Source organism: Desmodus rotundus, chromosome 6 (genome assembly GCF_022682495.2).
Source record: "Desmodus rotundus isolate HL8 chromosome 6, HLdesRot8A.1, whole genome shotgun sequence".
NCBI classification, from domain to species: domain Eukaryota; kingdom Metazoa; phylum Chordata; class Mammalia; order Chiroptera; family Phyllostomidae; genus Desmodus; species Desmodus rotundus.
This window is the reverse complement of record NC_071392.1, coordinates 51,304,289-51,325,404: the sequence shown is the minus strand read 5'-3', so window position 1 is coordinate 51,325,404 and position 21,116 is coordinate 51,304,289. Positions and strand designations below refer to the sequence as shown.

At 36.6% G+C, this 21,116-nt stretch overlaps 1 protein-coding gene across 14 annotated transcripts in view; it reads left to right on the top strand.

Moving 5' to 3' along the window:
- Positions 1-21,116, top strand: part of AMPH (amphiphysin) — a 161,257-nt gene that overhangs the window by 15,611 nt on the left and 124,530 nt on the right. For all 14 annotated transcript variants that reach the window (XM_045193272.3, XM_053926512.2, XM_053926520.2 and 11 more), the window contains one exon: positions 18,771-18,825. In XM_045193272.3, the coding sequence (XP_045049207.2) occupies positions 18,771-18,825 (55 nt within the window). The remainder of the gene's footprint in view (positions 1-18,770; positions 18,826-21,116) is intronic.

Sequence of the window (21,116 nt, the reverse complement as noted above, 5' to 3'; positions counted from 1 at the left end):
GGCCACCTGACATGAGCTACAGAGCCATTTGCAGATGGTTGCTACTTGTGCTGCACTTGGAATTGCTGGGAGAGTCTAAGCTTTGAACCAAGGCTGTCTGCTCCTAGTTCTGGGCCTGGGGCCACTTAGCAAGAAGCACAGGGCATGCAGAGGCCAGATGCTATTTATTTGAGAAACTTCATAAAAGTATGTAGCATGAGCTTGCGTGGGCTTGCAAGTTGTGTAAGCTTACAAGTTGGGTCGGGCAAGGTATCAGGGAATCACCAGGGAGGGGTGAACAGTGTTAACCAGGTTGATGGAAACTAAGATATGGTACCCATCTTCAGGCTCTGTCAGGAAGGGCTTAGGAAAGAACAAGGGCCTCTTCTAGCACTTTTGTGTGGGGAAAGATGCCCTGTAGCTCTTGTCCTGATGTTAGGCAGTTTATCTCTACCACAATATGTTTCTGGTGCTTTCTGGGCTGCTACCCCAGCACTGGAGCTCAGGGGGAGTGGGTCTGAATAAGTTTGTATGCAGGCCCTTTAACAGGAATGCCTGGGGCTCCAGTAGCCCTATGTCTCATTCAGCCACAGTCTCCTCTGATTTTCACAGCCCAAAGTTATTGGGACTTCTCTTCCCAGCACCAGAACCCTGGGCTGGGTAATTCTGACGTAGGATTGGGACCCCAGGCTCTTGAGGGACACCTCCACAGCTGAGATATCCCTCTTGATTTTTAGCCACCACTTGTGGGTATGCGACCAGCTCGTTCTGCAACTCTACCCTTCCTGCTAGTCTTGATGTGAATCTTTTTTATGTCCTTAGTTATATGACTTCTGTTTAGCTAAATTTCAGGTATTCTTCCTGTTATCTGTTTTTAACTTTTATCTAAAATTAATATTATTCTAGGTCATGTATTTAAGAAATCATTTGTTCAGGGCCAGGGAAAGGTAGAAAAAATATTTTTAAAATGTTGATATAGCAGGTCTCTTTAAGATCATAGTGGTCAAAGTTATTTGAAGTTCAGTGTCATGATAGTCGTGACATTTAGTAACAGTATGTTTATGAGTGCCCATTGGTAGACATATTTTTAGCAGAATTCTGCTAAATTTGGATCAGTCTTATCTTTAGGTCGTTTATGTAATGGAGAAGGCTATTAGTGGGTAGGTATTAATCTAAAAATAAAAGGTCTTTCAAAGTGAGAGGCAATAAGCACTTACTGAGATCGGTTAGAATAGCTATTCAAGAAGATTGATTCAGGACCAAATGATGTACTGATTAAGAGACAAAAGCAATGGGTATTTATGAGAAGGGAAAGGGGAACTACTACCTAAATAGAAGAAAGGCTTTGCTATTGGTTTAGATAATATAACCTAGTGATATTAATCCCAAACAGTATTTTTAATTTTCTGCTCAGTGCTTAGACTGACTTCTTGTTATCTTTGCAGACAGTTCTCTTGTAGTGCACAAGTTTGCTCAGGTACAGTCCAGAGGTTTTGTGCCCTGTTTTGACATTCCAAATGTTTGAGGTATAAGATGCACAAGGCAGTTCCTCTGGCATGGCAGCTGCAGCTTCATTTTAATGTGGCTCTGTTTATATTATTGTTTCCAAGGGAGTATAAAGTGTTTTGATGCTGTATAAAGACCCATCAAGGTCTTAAGGGGACATGGCAGATGAGGAGGACAGAATTTTGGTTATATTTTAGCAAAGAGTGTGAAAGGGAAACTTCCACTGAAAGTCATGCCTGACATAAAATCTCTCCAACAGAGAATGAACAGTCACAAATCAAGAAAGCAACATAGAAACGGGGTGGTTGATAACTTTTCTTTTCCTTGAAGGAAATGTAATAAAGTGAGATGTGATTCATAGAGGGGTATGTTATACTCAAATTTGCACTTACCCAAGAACCACTCTAACAATAACCTTTGCCATCTTAAAAAAGATGTCTGACTCCACACATACATTTTAACACAAATATCTCTGATCTTTTGCCTGGAGGAGTTTCCTAAGTTACCCTCTTAAGAATATGTATTTGCATGACTTGGAGAAGGTTCTGCTTGGTTAGTCTTTGTCTTTATTGAGTCTCCTGCCCTGTAAGACACAAATTATTTGTAGTTCCAAAAGGCTTTGGGCTTCCTCTCACATTCAGAGCATTAAACCCACCCTTTTTTAAAAAAGATTTTGTTTCTTTATTTTTAGATCAAGGGGAAGGGAGGGAGAAAGATAGGGACAGAGACATTGATGTGTGAGAGAGACATCAATGGATTACCTCTCTTGTACACCACCAACTGGGGACCTGGCCCACAACCCAGGCATATGACCTGACCGCAATCAAACCAATGACCTTTCGGTTTTCAGGATGACACTTTAACTACTGAGCCACCCCAGTCAGGGCTAAACCTTTCTTTAGCTATACTCTGATGTGCTCACACTGCCCCTTATAGTATATGGCAGATACAGCCTATCAATTGTGCAATTGGCTTTTCACTTTGGGTGTCACATAGAAGAAGCTGATTTGAATCAAGGTGTTCTGGTGTAACTAAAGGCAGAAAGGAAATTGGTGGAGTGAATAGTTCATGATCTTTGTTTGATGGTGTCATTTTGGGGCTGCTTACTTCTACACTTTTCTTCCATTTCCACCTTTGCAAACGCTTCCCTATAATTGAACTGTCCAGTGCCTGACTTCCATCTTCATCTGCTCAAGTCCCATCTTTCCGTAATGTTAACTTGCAAGATATCACCTACCTGCTGTCTTTTCAGTCCCCTCAGCCAGGATCTCTTTCTCTACATACTCTAGTAGTATATTACTTGTGTTTATCCAATAGCAATTGCCTCACTTCTTCAATTAAATCATTTTATTGTGATTCTGTTAAGTTATTTAGAGATGTATCTATGCCCTCATTAGATTATAAAATATTTAAAGAAACACATCCTGTCTTCGTCATTTAATAATAATCTTTCATGCCCTCTAACACCTGCTAGGTGCTTAGTAAGTATATTCGTCCTTGTCAGACATATTTTCTGTATTCATACTTTGTCGTGGGCAGGCTTCCTCACTTATATAATATCAAAGCCCCTCTTCCTGTTATCTATTTACCACTTTCATCCTAACTTCTGGCAGTAAAATGTCCCTTGGAGAATGTATGGCATGGCCTGGACTTGCTTTTAACATTATAGGGACTATATAGGGGCTGTGGCCCCTCCCTGGATTACAAAGTTGCCCAGTTCCATGCTTCTTCATATCTATCTTCTGGCACTTACACTATTTATCATACTTGTTTTTTACATACTTCACTGACTTGATATAATAAGTAATTTTAATTATGCAGAAGAATGTTTTTTAGTCCTTAGATCCTGATTATGTTCTCTAATTTGTACAGTTTTAAAATAATGTATTTGTAGAAGCTCACTTTTCTCTGTTAGGATAATATTTTTAATAGAGCATTAATATATCATATATATAATTGACAACAGCTAATTGCTTCTGAGAAACTTCTGAAAGAATTGTGAGTCTCATTGTCTGAATTTATGCCAGATTCCCATTAGAGTTTCAACTTAACAATCCTAAAATATTCTATAGAAGAATTTTGTGTATGTCTGTATCTCTGAAATTAAAATAAATTTAATAGTTTTGGCTAACTATATTTTCAGTAAGAATTCTGTAATTTTGCAAACTATCTTTTTAAAAAGATTTTATTCATTTATTTTTAGACAGAGGGGGAGGGTGGGAGAAAGAGAGACAGAGAAACATCAACATGTGGTTGCCTCTCACACACTCCCTACTGGGGACCTGTCCCACAGCCCAGACATGTGCCCTGACTGGGAATTGAACCAGTGGCCTTTGGTTCACAGGCCAGTGCTCAATCCACTGAGCCACACCAGCCAGGGCTGAAAACCATCTTAATGAGAAAATATTTCATGATGTTTAAAGTGTTTCTCTTCTACAAGGGACCCCCAACAGTCTCAGCAATTTTGGAAAGAAGAGAAAAGTTGGAGGAACCATTCTACCTGATGTCAAACTACACTATAAGGCCATAGTAAAGAAAACAGCATGGTATTGGCACAAGAACAGGCATATAAATCAATGGAGCAGAATAGAGAGCAGAGAAATAAACATGTGATGGTCAATTAACATTCAACAAAGGAGACAAGGACATACATGGGGTAAAGAAATTTTATTCAATAAATGGTGTTGGGAAAATTGGACAGGTCATGCAAAAAATAAAAAATAAAACAAGATCACTAACTTCTACCATACATGAGAATAAGCTCAAAATGGATTAAAGACTTAAATGTAAGATGTGTATCCATAAAAATCCTAGAAGAAATCATAGGCATTTCTTCTAGCTATATTTTAGCCAATGTATCTCCTTAGACAAGGGAAACAAAGGAAAAAATAAACAAATGGGACTACATCAAACTAAAAATATTTTGCATAGCAAAGGAAACCACAAAATGAAAAGGGGACCCATTGAATGGGATAATATATTTGCCAATGATACATCTGATAAAGCATTAATTTCCAAAATATATAAATAACTTATACAACTCAACACCAAGAAGATAAACAATCCAATTAAAAAATTGGTAAAGGACTTGAGTACACACTTCTCCAAATAGGATGTACAGAGGGCCAATAGACATATGGAAAAATGCTCAACATCACTAATCATTGGAGAGATGCAAATTAAAACCACAATGAGATACCACTTCATGGCTGTCAAAATGGCTATCATCAATAAATTAACATACAAATGCTGGTGAGGATGTGGAGAAAAGATGCACTATTGGTGGGAATACAGATTGGTGTAGCCACTGTGGAAAACAGTATGGAGTTTCCTCAAAAAATTAAAAACGGAACTGCTTTTGACCCACTAGTCTCACTTCTGGGAATATATATGAAGAAACTTAAAACACTAATTCAAAAGAATATATGCATCCATATGTTCATTGCAACATTATTTACAGTAACTGAGATTTGGAAGCAGCCCAAGTGCCCATTGGTAGATGAGTGGATAAAAAGGCTATGGTACCTTTACTCAATAGAATACTACTTGGCCATAAAAAAGAAGGAAATTTTACCTTTGCAGCTGTGTGGATAGACTTGGAGATTATTATGCTAAGTAAAATAAGCCAGTAAGACAAAGGGAAACACTATATGATCTCAATTATATGTGGAATCTAAAAGTATGGATAGACAGAACAGACTGACACCTGTCAGAGGGGAGGGGGATTGGGGAAACTACACAGCAGAAAGAATAAGGAACTCCTACCTTTCATGACAGCATGGATGGAACTGAAGAGTATTATGCTAAGTGAAATAAGCCAGGTAGCAAAAGACAAATACTATGTGATCTCACCTATAAGAGGAACCTGATCAACAAAACAAACAAATGAGCAAAATAAAACCAGAGACATGAGAACAAGAAATAGACTAACAGTGATCAGAGCAGAGGGGAAGGAGGAGAAGGGGGGGGAAGGAAGGGGAAGTGTCTAATCAAGGAACATGTATAAATGACCCATGGACATGGACAACAAGGTGGGGACTGACTGTGGGTGCAGGGTGGGAGGTGAGCAGGGCAGTGGAGAGCAATGGGAGAAAAATTGGGACAACTGTAATAGAGCAACAATAGAATAGAATGGAATGGAATGGAATGGAATGGAATAGAATAATAATAAAATAGGTGAAAGAAGGTGAAGGGATTAACCAAAAAGAAAACATACATGTATCACATAGACACAGACAGCAGTGTGCTGATAGCTAGTGGGAAAGTGGGGTGTAGGTGGGCAAAAAGGGGGAAAATGGGGTTTGAAAGAGATGCTGCTTGGGTGATGGATACACGGTACAGTGAGCATATGATGTTTTTGTTGAGTGGTACACTCAAAACCTATATGGTTTTGTGGGCCAATGTCACCCCAATAAATTCAATAAAAAGGCAAGTAAAAAAATAAGTAAATAATAATACAAGAATAAAAATGTTTCTCCTTAATATCAACTTTCAAGGACATTTTAGGTTATTTGATAGATATGGATGCATGTTTAGAATAATAATATGTAACTATTTAGACATCCATTTGCCTTGCATTATTTAATGTCTTCTGCATGCCAGGAATGAATCTAGGTCTTTGGGAAATTTCAGTGAACCATCAGACAAAAGTGGTTGCCATTGTTAATCATACATTCCAAAACAGGGGGTAGAGAGTAAAAAAAAAAAAACCCACAGTAAATAAACAGATTATCCTGTCTCCTAGAAAATGATGAGAGCTATGGGGGAAAATCCGAGTCAGTAGAGAATAGATAGAGCAAGGTGAAGGATGTCAGAAAGCTTGGCAACAACAAGTTTCAAGTTTTGTCTCAAGGGGGAATATTAAGATTGTAGCAAGGGGAGGAAGTGGGGTCAAGATAATAATTTTTTAAGATAGCGTAAATATATGTATACTAATGGGACTCATTTAATAGCAAGTAATGAATCACCAGAGAAAGAGAACAGCTGACTCGTGTCCTTGAGTAGGCAGGAGGAGTGGGGATCTGTTGAACTGGAGGCGTTGACTTGAGCAGGGAGCAGGATACTTCATCGAAGGCAGCAGGTAAAGGCCAAGTATGATTTTCCTGTGGCCAAGAGTCTATCAAAAGCATTTATTGACTAACTCAACACATAACTATTGAGTGTTTAATAAAGCACAAGTCATTGGAAACAAAATGATAAACAATTCAGACATAGTTCCTGTCCTTATGAAGCTTGTGGTCTAGTGTGCGAAAGCCTTTTTTATTTTGGCTTTGGGGGCCTGCGCTCAACCCGCTGAGTCACAGCAGCCAGGGCTGCCTTTTTTATTTTGAAGTAATGAGTAGTAGAAAAAAGACAGAATCTTGAGATGATGTTACTATTATGCAGTTGACATCCTAGTTTTACCACTTAACATTAGTGCATGAGTATATTCTCACCCCAATTGGTATTCTGAGAAAAAATTATTTCTATACCTTTCCACAATCCCATTTCCAGGTAATTCACCCCAGGCTCAGTGGGTTTCCTCTGGTTACTGCTAAGGATCCCACTCTGTAGAGCTGCTACAATAGAACACTAAATATACATGAAATGGTTATATGATTGGCTTTGATATACTTAGTTTTACTGATTTATGTGTGTTGTAGTTGTGTTCACTGTATGGCAAAAAGCAAGCAATTATACTTTGGCCACTAAGCCTTTAATTAGCACTGTCAGTCTCCTTTGTAATATTATTCTTATGGGAAATATGTATTTTAAGTACAGTCTTGATTTAGAATTCATTCTTGGTAAATATAACCCACCATAATTGCCTATACAATTGACTTCCATGGGAGGGGATAGTTAGTGGGAACCTGTAGATATCAAAAGAATATATTGGCTCTTGTTCTTTAAATTTCCCTGAATTTATTTTAGTTTTTCTATTTAATTCATTTATAATACATCATTAAACCACCTCTCTTTTGCTCACTGGCTTTCAAGGAGCAAATGAGTCCATGGTGCCAAATGGGTAGAAAGAAAACAAAATCGTTCAATGAGGAGTCTTTCCATTTTTTATCCTCCTTACTCTTATTTGTTTCATTCTATTTACAAGAATATCTCTTCAGTTATTGCCTATATAAATAAAAATTGTTATTTGAAACCCAACTAAAATTTGACCCAAACTACAGATATTCCAAGCATCACTATTGTGCAACTTCCTATGGAGTCATTAAGAAATCACTTCCAGAGGAATATCTTTAAGTTAGTGCTCTGAAGGTTTCCTTTTATCTATCCTATTCTGTTACCAAACTTTAATTGTATTTTACTTTACTACATTAATTAACCATGCTGATTACAGAGGATTTAGATTCCCATCCCTCAGTATTTATTTAGAGACCAATTCCTTGTATCTCCCACTTCCCCCTGTGAAGTCAGCTTATTATCTAGTTTGGATGTTCCTCTCTAAATGGTCCCCAGATTGACTGTACTGTTCTGGTAATGGGATGCAGAGAATTGGGCATATCTCTCATCCAAGCCTAGGGAGACTGTCTGAAATGTGAACATCTGCATAGACGAGCTGTAGTTGATTCTGAGATTATTACCAGCATTGTGGGTTTCCATTGCATGTGATTCTCATAAGTTTCCCTGTAAGCCCCATGGATGATTTTGCATTGGAGTTGCAATCCAAGTAATAAAAATGTGTTATAAGGAAGGCCTTATGGTGACTGACTGAATCCTGGAGCCAGACATATCGTTAAGATATTTTTTGGTAATCTCATGCTAGACCTGCATACTGGAGTGCCTATCAACACAGTGTCAGTTAAGTGATAGACACGGTGAAAAATTATAGGAGGAAATTCCAAATAACTATTAGAATAACCTGGGGGGCTTTTATAAATATTTTATTTATTAATTTTTAGAGAGAGAGGAAAGGAGGGAGAAGGAGAGGGAGAGAAACATCAGTGTGAGAGAGGAACATTGGGGACCTGGTTTGCAACCCCGTCATGTGCTCTGACAGGGATCAAACCAGTGACCTTTTGCTTTGCAGGATGACACCCAACCCACTGAGCCACACCAGTTGGGATAGCCTGGAGGACTTCAAAAATGCTGATTCCTAGGTCCCACTCCAGACTTCTGAATCAGGTCACACATTTGACTTGTGTCTCTGACCCTGTGGAGGTCACAGCTGATTGGAGAGCTGCAAACAAACTCTTTTCTTAAATATTGTTACATTTATCAGGTGCATAGGTTCAAGGACATGACTAGCTGTGTGCTTGTACATGCCTAACGTTCAGCCATACATTTAAGCTGTCAGCTTGTTGTAACATGTGTTTTGTAGGGGTGTGGGATATTTAATAGTAAATTGTATCTGAGAGATACTGTGGACTCCAAAGTCAGTGTTTTTTTTCAGCGAAATAAGTGTTGTTAGTGTTGTCAGTGTTGTGTTGTTTTTTTCACTTATTGTTGAAAATGGCTGGAAAAATATATTGATTCAATAATCCAAGAGATGTTGAAGAACTTTAGCAAATGCTACTGGAGTCCGATGATGAGAGAGTTGAATGTGAAAATGAAAGTGATTTAGAAGATGAAGGTTATATGGAAGTTCACTTAGAAGATTTCAATACCAAGCAAGATATTTCTAGTGTGAAGAAAGTGAAGATGAAGTGGACCTGAATGAAGAGTATTTTTTGGAAGGAAAGGATAAAGAATCAAAATGGAGGGAAAATCCAGTAAGAAGACAAATTAGAAAACAACCACAAAATATCTTGTGTCAACTTCCATTAGTTCGGCAAATCGCAAAAAATGCCAAGACAGAACTTGAAACTTGGAACTGCTTTATCACAAATGATATTTTAGATCTATTCTTCTTATATACAAATAAATATATTCACTCTATCTCCAGCCAGTTTTCACAAGAAAGAGATGCTAAATGAATAGACAAAACTGAATTGAAAGCATTTTTAGGCCTCTTACATCTAGCTGGTTTACATCGCAGCAATCAGCTAAATTTGTGGGATTTACAGTCTACGGATGGTAGTGGGATTGAACTTCTTAGACATAGAGTATCTTTATGGAGATTTACATTTATTCATGATTGTATCAGGTTTGATGACAAACTTACCAGTTTAGGATGCCTGAAAGTGGACAAATCAATGACATTTGTAGAAAATTGTAAGTTGTACTCTATGGGACAGAACGTAACAATAGAAAAAATGGTACTTGGATTAGGAGGCAAATAAATGTGGGTTTAGACAATATATTCCATCTAAGCCCAGTAAATGTGGTATAAACATTTTTGCTATGGTTGATTTAAAAGTATTTTACACAGGAAATCTTGAAATATATGTCTCTAAGCAGCCCGAAGGTCCTTACTTGATTAGTAATAAACCAACAGATGTAATCAAGAAACCTGTAGAACCCATTTACTCATCAGGATGTAGTATTACAGCAGATAACTGGTTCACTGATATAAACTTATCTGCAACTTGAAGAAGAAGTGACTTTCATATATAGGTACTGTTCATAAGAATAAACCCCAACAACCCCCTGAATTTGGTCTTCTAAAAACAGGCCTGAAAAATCCAACTTACTTGCTTTTGGTGCAGATTTCATACTTGTATTTCATTACCCAAAAAGAGAAAAAAAACATAATTTTAGTTTCAAGTATGCATTTCAATGATGTTATAAATTTAGATTTGCAAAAGCCTGATATAATAGAATATTACAACCAAATGAAGTCAGGAGTCGACATGTGGAACAAAATGATAGGTACATATAATATGGACAGGAACACCAGAAGGCGGCCTATGGTTATACTCTACAGAATTTTGAGTATTGCAGGAATAAATGCTCAGACTATTCATGTGCTGAAGAGCAATGTGAAAATAAGGCACAGAATATTTATTAGAAATCTTATAATGCAGTTACTGTCGGAACAAATACAAAGGTGTTCAGAAATTTCTACAGGTGTGCATAAACTTTTACACCTGAAACTTCATGAATTTCAAACTCAAATGGAAGGAAATTCCAACTATGATGTAAATATGGCTTCCTCAACAAGCAGAAAAGAAGAAAAAGATGTGTTAGGTGCTATACATCCAAAACGAGTCACCTATCAAAATATTTTTTCAAGTTTTGTGAAAAATGTTTATGCCTGGACCATAGTGAAATTGTTTGCAATGACATTTACAAATGTTTTGCAAAGTCAACTATTAAAGATTCTGATTAATTAATGTTAAAGACATTTTTTGGTTGTATTTTTTAGCAATAAAAATTTCATTTTTTATGTTTTTATATTTCTTTGTTTAATAATTTCTAGATTGTAACTGAAAATAAATAAACATCATGTATTTTATTATATAAATATAATACATGCAAATTTGCAGTGTTTTTAATTTTTTTCTCATTTCAGCCCATACTAGTAATGAATGTGTCTCTTGGATACAAGCAATCTATGCTGAAATTTTTCTGACTGAGACCTCCGCAGGGCTAAAGATCTATCTATGTGAGAGTAACAATTTGAATGCAAGCCTGAGATAACACTGTTATAGTATAGATAATGGTTTCCTTAATTGCACATCTATTTGAATGTATTCCTAAACCTGCAAAACCAAGGGCGGGTGGAGTGGTGGAAGCAGGGGAGGGAGGTGGGCATGGCTGGGGTTGGGGGGAGTAGTGAGGGGTAAATGCAGACAACTGTATTTGAACAACAATAAAATAATTTAAAAAATTAAAAAAACACATACTAAAGAGAAAAAAAAAGAATATTCTAAGGAGCTTTAAAATTTTACGAATTTCCAAGCCACACCTGACTGGCTTACATAAAAGCAGCAATGAAGTATTTTTATTATTAAAACTTTCTACAAGTAGGGTTTGGCACTTATAATGTGTTTCATACACTGTTCCACTTGACTCTCCTAGCAATCCATAATTGTAATTCTGCTTTATGTATGAGAAAACCAAGTGTATGTCACAAAAACTCTCACTTTGAGAATGATCTTGATTATTCTTTTGGCCACTGGTATTCACTGATTTTTTATTTTATTTCCTCACAGTAATTTATGATATTGGCTTGATTTTTCTCATATCCATTGTGAAGTGGTTCTTAATGTCTGCATGAGTTATTCCTTTGTACTCTAGGATCTTCTATTACTGCAACATTCATAGATATAAAAACAAACTTTCTGAAAAATATAACTGTGTATTTGAGACTTAGAAGTATAAATAAGACACAAGGAAACATTCTAAGTTTCCAACTAGCTTATTTTGGGGGGGAGGTATTATATTTCTTATGAAGATATTCCTTTGTAATGTAACATGTAGCTTAACTAAGTTCAGTCAAGTATTTATGAAACACCTACTTTTGCACAGTTTATCTTTTAAAAATTATCACATAGAGTAATAATAGTGTCAGAGAACATTTATTGAATGTGTACTGTGTGCCTGGTACTGTGCTGATGCTTTACACAGACTGTCTCCCTTGACCTTCATGAGAGTCCTAGGAAGTGAGTGCTGTTACCTTCATTTTAGAAATGAAGAACCAGAGGCCTAGAGAGCTTAAGTCACATACTTAGAGGTAGGAGAGCTCAGATTTTTAAAGCCAAGCAGTGCAGTCCTAGAACCTACCAACTTAACCACTATGCTATATGAATCACATGTCACATACTCAAGAATCATGAGTTTTTGAGTTAAACAAGTGAACAATTGGTATTTCTATTTATAGATTAGAATCACATCATGAGAGCACAGAGAATGATGCCTTTAGTTAAATAATTCTCATTCATCAACAGTTGGTTCTGCTTGGGCAGCCCTGTGCATCAGCAGCTGGCACCCCTGCCTTTGGGAGCAGAGAGGACGGTGGTGAAGCACGTGGACTCTTGAGGCAGATTATGGAATTTAAATAAGCGGGACTACCCTGGCTCTAGGACTCACTTGCCATCTACTAGATGTGTGACCTTTGGGCTAATTTCTTAGCTTCTGTGCCTCAGTTTTCTCATTTGTAGAATGTGCCAGCATCATAGAACTGTTGTGAAAATTATGGGTTAATAGATCTGTGACACGTAGGACAGTATCCTGAACAAAGGGACCACTTAGTGTTATACTTTGTTATTATATTGCCATATTAAGGCCTTGCCTTGAGGACAGTGTTAGGACAGAATTCTGTCCCTCCTTCACCAATATGTTGAAGTTCTAACTAACCTCCAGTATACCTTAGTAGTATACCTCAGAATGGGACTGTCTTTGGAAATAGGTCCATCAAAGAGGTAATTAAGATCAAATGAGGCCATGTGGATGGTTTCTAATATAATATGATTGATGTCCTCATAAGAAGTAGGAGAGATGGGGGGGATGAACACATACAGGAAAAAAAAAAAGCCCATGTGAAGACACAGTGAGAAAGAGGCTGTCTCCAAGCCAAGGAGAGAGGCCTCAGGCAAATCCATACCCACCAACACTTTGATCTTGGATTCTAACCTCCAGAGCTGTGAGGAAATAAATTGTTCTTTTTTCAGCCACTTGATTCTCTGGCATTTTGTTATAGCTGCCCTAGCAAACTAATACAGACATCAAAAATGGCAATTTCAGAAACTTTCTGGATATTATATTATGACTGGAATAATGAGAGGCTAGACACTTCTTCCTTTCAGCAGTGCATCTCTGAAGCTTGATGTCATAGTTATTTTTCTAAGACTTTTACATCCTGTCTGATTTGGACATGAAAGAACATTACAGATAGAGCTGACATCCATGCCCACAGAAAGGGACACTGAACAAAAAGCCTTATAAAGCCATATTGTCACAGTGGGATGCCTGTGCAGTTTTCCTTAATTTCTGGGTCAGTCCCCCTCTCACTATATTCCATACTGTACTCTAGGTATTAAGGCAAAAGTTTAAAAGATTTTGTATAATGCCCCTGATGTACCTTATAAGTCAAGTCTCTTCATACATACATAAAAGGAAAAAAAAACTGGAATGGTTTTTCAAGGGTCACAAACTTAGTTGCCTAAAGGCAATAAAGCATATCTTCAAGTTGTATGCGGCCTGCATGATGTGGTGAGTTTAGTTGTTCTAACTAGGCAATTCCATGCCTTTGCACATAGTGGGTTAGCTTTTCTGAAAGATCAGAATAGAGATCTATATAAACTCAGCTTAGTTGGCTTAAGGGAAATATATGGAAAAAATTGTACATACAATTACTACAAGCTTTCCAATTTTGTTTTGTTGAAAGGTAGAAAGTATATTTGATTTGGTTTTCATATTGTAGGTATTCTTGGAGTTGATGACACAGGGATAATTGGAAATTGGGTTATGAATCTTGGGCAAAATTGTGGACACTATGTTCTCTTTGATATCTAATTCCCTTCCATGATCAGCCCAGAAATAGGATTTCGAAATCTACCCTGATTTCCTATCTTATATCTTTTGCTCTAATATCTGCCAAAAGAAAATTTTAAAAATGGAGAAATTTTCTATGAAATCTGTTCTGGGTTCTTAATGACAACACCTGTTACTACAAAGAGCTCAAAGCAAAACAAAAATGGAAATTTTAGAGACGCTGCTGCTTTTACTTTGAAAACTTTTGTTTTCCTATTTAATGGCACCTGAACCTGTTATCGGGAGGGCTCTACTTCTCAGCAGACCGAGAATGCCTGTAGTGTTCAGCAGCCTCACATTGTCTTTGATCGTAAGTGGATTCTGATATTATGCCTTATTGGTCAACTGTTAATCAAGGTGCTGAGTATCACTGTATTAAATCTCATCTACTTGATAAAACTATGGTACATTTACACACTGGTTTCTTATTTTTAAAGCTTAGAAGAAAATTATATAATCATGGATAATGTATCTGTAAAATATATATATATGTAAATCTCCAAGTACTGTTGGCTTTCTATTGCCAGAGCCCCTCTATAAATGTCAACTCTCAGTTAGTTTCTGAGTTAGAGAAGCAAGTTAATGAAAAAACAGTCTGTATGGTATATGTTTTTTTCTGTCTATATTTTTATAACAAAAATTAGCTATAAATATAATCATTACTACATTTACCATATTTTAACAAGTCAGTTCAACAACCTATTGCTTGTTTAATAAGTATTAAATACTTAATGTCTTAAAATAATTTGCTAGACCTGTGTAACCTTACAAATAAAATCCACTGGAATTTGGTTTTGCAACACAGGTTTGGTTTCTGCCCTTGCCCAGAACTATCATGGGTGTGGTATTATGTGAGCATGGTGCCCTCAATTTGCAGCAGTTGCTGCCTTGAGTTTAGTTTTTTAGAAATTATTAATTCATTTTTAAAATATTATTTACTTGTTTGTTTGTTTATTTAAGAGAGAGGAAGGGAGGGAGAAAGAAAGGGAGAGAAACATCAATGTGTGGTTGCCTCTCACATGCCCCCTCCAACAGGAACCTGACTTGCAAACCAGACATGTGCCCTGACTGGGAGTTGAACCTGCGACTCTGATTTGCAGGCTGGCACTCAATCCACTGAGCCACACCAGCTAGGGGAAGAAATTATTAATTCATTTTATGTATGGTGTCTACAGTTCATTCAAATCAATTGCCTCATATGCCTTAACTATGGCGTATGTCTTCTGGGCAAAAGTAACTGATCCAACAAGGTTATACAATACCTTCTATATTTGCCCCTAAAGTCCTAGGCATAAAGTGTTTATTAATATTAGTATATTTTAATGCCTTAGAATTTAATGTACCTAAATAGTAAACAGCTTGGTTCATTAATCTTCATGCATCATTTATTACATGTTAAAACAGGCCTATGTTTACTCCCAATACTAGAGGAGGTTCGTCATAGGTCTTTTTTTTTATTCGTTAACTTTATTTATTTTTCCACAGCTCTTTTGTGTGTCAGATCTACTGTAGCTCTTCTTTTCAGGGAATTGGATCACCTTGGAGGAAATCTGTCTGTAACTCTTTTACTGCTGTATGCTCTTACCTGAGTATAGTGGGTAACTTTGGTGAGGTCGCATTTATAGCTGGTCCTTTGACACTACATACGTTAAATCTTTTTAGTTAAGAACCACATGTGTGTCTGGGTGCTGTCCAAGATTCTCAAGAGAGGCTTACAAATGAGAACTGTCCTGGACCTCAGCAAGTGTAGGAACCCATCCCCTTTTCCCTACCCCTCCATGATCCCAAGATATACTATTACTACTACTACTACTACTACTACTACTACTACTACTACTACTACTACTAGTAAAGGAATTGGTGTTACTGAGGACCAATCTGGTATAAAATAATTTGGAAACATATTTACTTAGGAATGTAATGTCATTTGTTTGTATTCACTGACAGAGATACCTGAATCCTTCCCATGATGAAGTGCCTTCTGCATTTTTTCTCTGACTAGTTAGATTTTAAACTTCACTCTGCCCCTTGGGAAGATATCATGAGCAGTCCTCAGGAGTAAGGGAAGAAAACAACAGCTTTGAGGTACAACTCAGCAAGGGATAAAGGGACTTTTTGACCACAGGCAGTGATTTGCAGATCTTCATGGAGTTTTAAAACCATGTATACTTTTTTTACATGGCTGTTAATTTTTCATATCTCCATAATGAAACCCAAAATGATTCTGGCTTATTTTCTAGAATAGCTGGGAAGCAGGGAACTGGGAAGACTGCTTCCTTTTCCTCAGTCCTGCAAGAATGTGACACCCAAGGGAGGGAGTGGGTGGGAGTAGTTTTATTGAGGAAGGAAAAGCAGGTCCACTCCCTTGGCTGTGTGGGAAGAAAGTGGGGCCTCTGGGACTGTCTGGGCTGGAGAAGCAGCAGTTCCAGACACTGATAAATGATTCAGTTGGAAATAAATGAAGACCTTCTAACACCAGACCAACATTATTATACTATTCACCAGGGCAAGGAATTTTGTATGTGGCAAATCCTTCTTGGATCTTGTCCAAAGAGGAGAATGAGTTGGGAATCAGACAACTTAATTATAATACACTCACTTGCTCTTGTGTTGCTCTAGGCCCTTTCTGTGTACACACACACATAATATTCAAGGCTGCATATGGAAATGATAATTTTCAGAGGAATTTGGAAGAAACTTCAGTGAAATGGAAGCAGGGCTATAAAAAGACTAAATGATTGTGGAAAAAATACAATAAAATATAACAAAAAGCAAAAAATTGAATGTATTTCAAACTTAACACATCTTGTGATTCACATAGAATAATGATGTTAAGAAAACTTTATTGTGCAGTAGATTTTGTGCAGAACTACTCTGGCATATTCTAGGTGAAATTTTCTCTTGTGAGTGTTTTACCTTTTTATTTCAGGCGTAATTTAGGTGAAATTTAATGTGGTTTTTACCAAATGGTTTATAATACTCATGGGGAAAATTAAGAATTTTAATATTTAGAAAGGAAAAAAGTTATTTAAATTGGCTCCATTTGTCTAGTTAAATTGCACTCATCTATTTAAGCATTATTGTATAATTTGAACTTTCTTCCACTCATCTCTAAAAAATATCTTCTTGGGATTCTTACTTCATTATATGCCAGCAAATGAATTATGCCAGCAAATAAATTAACCCTGAGTTTTATCTAGTAGTGCCTGAGTTTATAGAGTTGACAAAAATAGCTTGAGCTTAGTACAGATAAAGAAAACCTTACCTGACTTCTATGTACATTTCATAAAAATAATGTCACTATACTGTATACTGTACCATATAGGAATACAGTCTCATAGAATCCCTTTTAGGGTTTAGCATAGTCTTAAACACTTTCTTTCAGAGTTTCTTTGTATTAATCTCTCTCTTTAAATGTGATGGGTATCCACTTTGTACTCCGAAAACTTTACATGGCTGTTGCAGAGCTAAGTGTAATCTACTTTGCAATTTTCTATTTAGATATTTTAGTCCCCCTACTAAATTGTAATTCACTAAGCAAGTAGGCATTTTTTCCTTCACCCCCACCCCTTTTTGGTAAATATTAACAGATGATTGTTGACTTATATATGACTATTATAGTTGCTATATATTAGCTATATTAACTATCAAGTTAGAGTAATAATATAGATGCTATATTATTAATTATGGAGGTGGAATCATTCCATATGCTAGCTGTCTGCAATTTTGTTAAATAATTATGCAATTAAAAGTACATATATTTTCACTTTTAGGTGCAGTGTCAAAGCACATACTGTGGATGCCCAGCCATATGCACCTAGTACTTCCTTTTCTGAGCCCACTAGACTTAGTTGTGACTGTCAGCAAGGGCAAGTCTTTGCTTGAGGGTTTTTTTTCTGGTTACTGGAGACCTCTCAGCCCCTAAGAAGACATAATGGAGGAATTAATGACCCCCAGTAACAGTCCTCAACCAAACCTGTCAGGAGTTGATAAATAAATGTCCCAGCTTCCTTGCCCCCTGCCCCCCCCCCCCCAGTTAGCATATCTATAGGGTTTGACACTATCTCCTAGAGTTCTCCAGTGGAACTAAGGTCAGTTGCCCACCCTTGTAACTTGCTTGATAATATACCACGTGATGGCTCCCTTTACTTCCCTGCCTCATTTCTCCATGCCCCTGTTGAGATTTCCTGGGTTAACTCCAGGTTAAACTACTTGCAATCTAATCCTGGTCTCAGTCTCAAAGGGTAATCCAAACCAAAAGTAGGGTTCATATGTCAAAATTTACATTTTAACAATTATTTCTATTTCAATAATGTCCAATAGAAATATAATGCAAAGCACATACGTAACTTAAATTTTTCTAGTGTCCACATTGAAAAAAGTGAAAAGTAACAGGTGAAATTAATTTCAGTAATACAATTATTTAACTCAATATATCCAAAACATTATCATTTTAACATGCAATTGATGTAAAACACGTTAATGAAATTTTTTGTACAAAGTCTTTGAAATCAAGTGTGTATTTTATACTTCAAATACATATTTGTTCAGACTGAGTATGTTGCAAGCACTGAACAACTCACCTGTGGCTAGTGGCTACCATATTGGATGCTATTGATCAATTCCCTACCATGGTAACCCATGTGTCAAAATTTAGAGACTTGCTAGCTCTTGAATATATAGGAGCCTGTATGATGGGCCATGGTTTCCCTTCTTAGTGAAATTTTACATGTCTTGTCCTTTTCTGTTAAACTGAATAAAAATCTCTGTAAATATTTAGACTGACAGGCACCTTGTTTAGTCTGTGTTTGCATATTTATGTTATTTGACGAATGAGCCTCTGGCAGTAATAATTCTGAGACTCTGCTTTATATATATTCACATGCAAAATATGGACAAGATGCTTAACATCTCTTTGTTTGTGTGTTTTTCAGGCAGAGGGTACCAGACTTCAGCGAGAACTCCGAGGATATTTAACGGCTATCAAAGGTAATATGTGTGAGTTGTTTATAGCATGTTACCAAGTACAGGTTGTTCTTGGAATTCATGAGTGACAGGATTGAGTGTTAATTATACAAAGCCATTTGGCTTTCTGGCAAGATGGTACTTGATCACAGGTGTTTCAGTCCACCCACTCCCAAATTCCCATTGAGGTGATAATCAGAATATATAAGAAAAAAAAAATGTCTGCCTTGATGCTGGAAACTAGGAATAAGTGCCTCCCACATGCTAGAGATTTCTAGGAAGCGTTGTTAGAGCAAGCTTGAGACTTTAAGAAAAGCTGCAGCTGGTTTACCTCCTGGGGGAGAGTATGTCCCAAGAGAACACTCCCAGATTCACACTTAAACCCTCCAGCTGGAAGGGGCAAGAATAGTGGCACAGACAGGTGTGGAGAGTTATCACAACCCTGGAATCACAGCCCTGGACTGCCTGTGATTTGTAGGGACCAGTCACACCTGCAGCCCTGCTGCTGTATGAGGAAAGAGAGGCCCTGACATTGGTTTCTGCCACAGTCATAAAAGGCAAAGAAATGAGGCCAGTGGTGAAAGGAGGAGAGAGCGTTAAGGGGGAGAGTTCTGTCTCTACTTGCTGTGTATCATCCAGTTCCCAGCACAGAGTCAGACCCAAGTGTATGCATGGGTGTGATGGGTCACAAGGAAGATTTTGGAGATTAGTGGGGAGAGAATGGATCGTATCTTGGATAAACTGGCCAAACACTTGGAAAAAAGTGAGATTCCCAACCTCACACTCTACTCCTTCCTCCTTGATTTCAGATTTAATAAAAATTTAAATATATGTATACTATAGGTATACTAGAATGTTAAGATAAATACAATAGATTTAGTCTCTAGTCTTGAGTAACAGAGTCTTTACCAGGGTAACCCAAAGACAGAAAACATAAAAGGAAAGATTGAGAGAGTTGATCTGACAAATATATAAAATGAATATATGTATATTTAAAAAATTACTTAGACAACACACTTAATGAAAATGAAACAAAATATAAAGAACTCAGTAAGACTTGGAAAATTACTTTTTCTACTTAAAATTTTTTAATAATTTGTTTAAATTAGAGGATATATAATTAACTCATTATTATAGTATACCCATAATATTAAAAATGTTAACCAAAAATGCTCCAAAAAATAAAAAAAGAACTCAGTAAGTAAACTAAATGAAGATCGGTTGTTTGAAAGAAAATACATAGTCACATTAAGAGAAAATTAACTAAGAAGAACTATAGAGGGTAACAAATTTGAAAAATGCTTTTCCTCGTGAGTAATCAAAGAATAGTAAATAAAACCAAAAGGAAGATGATGTCATTTTTCTTCCAAATGTTTAAAGACCTTAAAATAAAAAAAAAAAAAAAAAACAATTGTAGGGAGCAGGCCCCTTTCATACACTGATGGTAGGAGAGCAATTTGTTAAAAGCCTTTAAATGCATTGTTTGGCATGCTTTTTGACACAGCAGTTCCATTTCTAAAATTTATCCTAATAGTTCCAATGTGGACGTGTGAAATTTATTACAAAAAGTAATAAATAAAATAATGAAAATCTTAATAAAAATTAGTCACAATAAAAATTAGTGAAATTAATTTTAAATAATGTTTTACTTTTTAATGCAGTTGCCATACATTATTATATTAGTTTCAGGTGTATGTATAATCCAGTGATGAGACATTTATATAACTGACAAAGTGATCACCCAGGTAAATCTGGTACCCATCGACACCATACATAGTTATTACAATATTAATGACTACATTCCCTATGCTATACTTTACATCCCTTTGACTGTTTTGTAACTACCAATCTGTACTTCTTAATTCCTTTACTTGTTTTACCCATTTCCCTCAACCTCTCCTCCCATATGGAAATTGTCAGAATGTTCTCTGGATCTATGAGTCTTTTCCTATTCTGATTATTGTGGTTTTTAGATTCCACATATAAGTGCAATCATATTGCATTTTTTCTCTGACTTATTTCACTCAGCACAATACCCTCTAGGTCGATCCATGTTGTTGCACATGACAAGATTTCATTCTTTTTTATGGAAGACATTCCATTGTATAAATGCACCACTTCTTTATCCATGTATCCACTGATGGGCAGTTAAGTCCCTTCTTATATCTTGGCTGTTGTAAATGATGCTGCAATGAACACATGCATGTATATGTCTTTTTGATTTAGTGCTCTGGGTTTCTTTGGGTAAATATCCAGAAATGGAATTGCTGGATTCTTCTTTGTCTCTTGTTGTAGCTTTTGTTTTAAAGTCTATT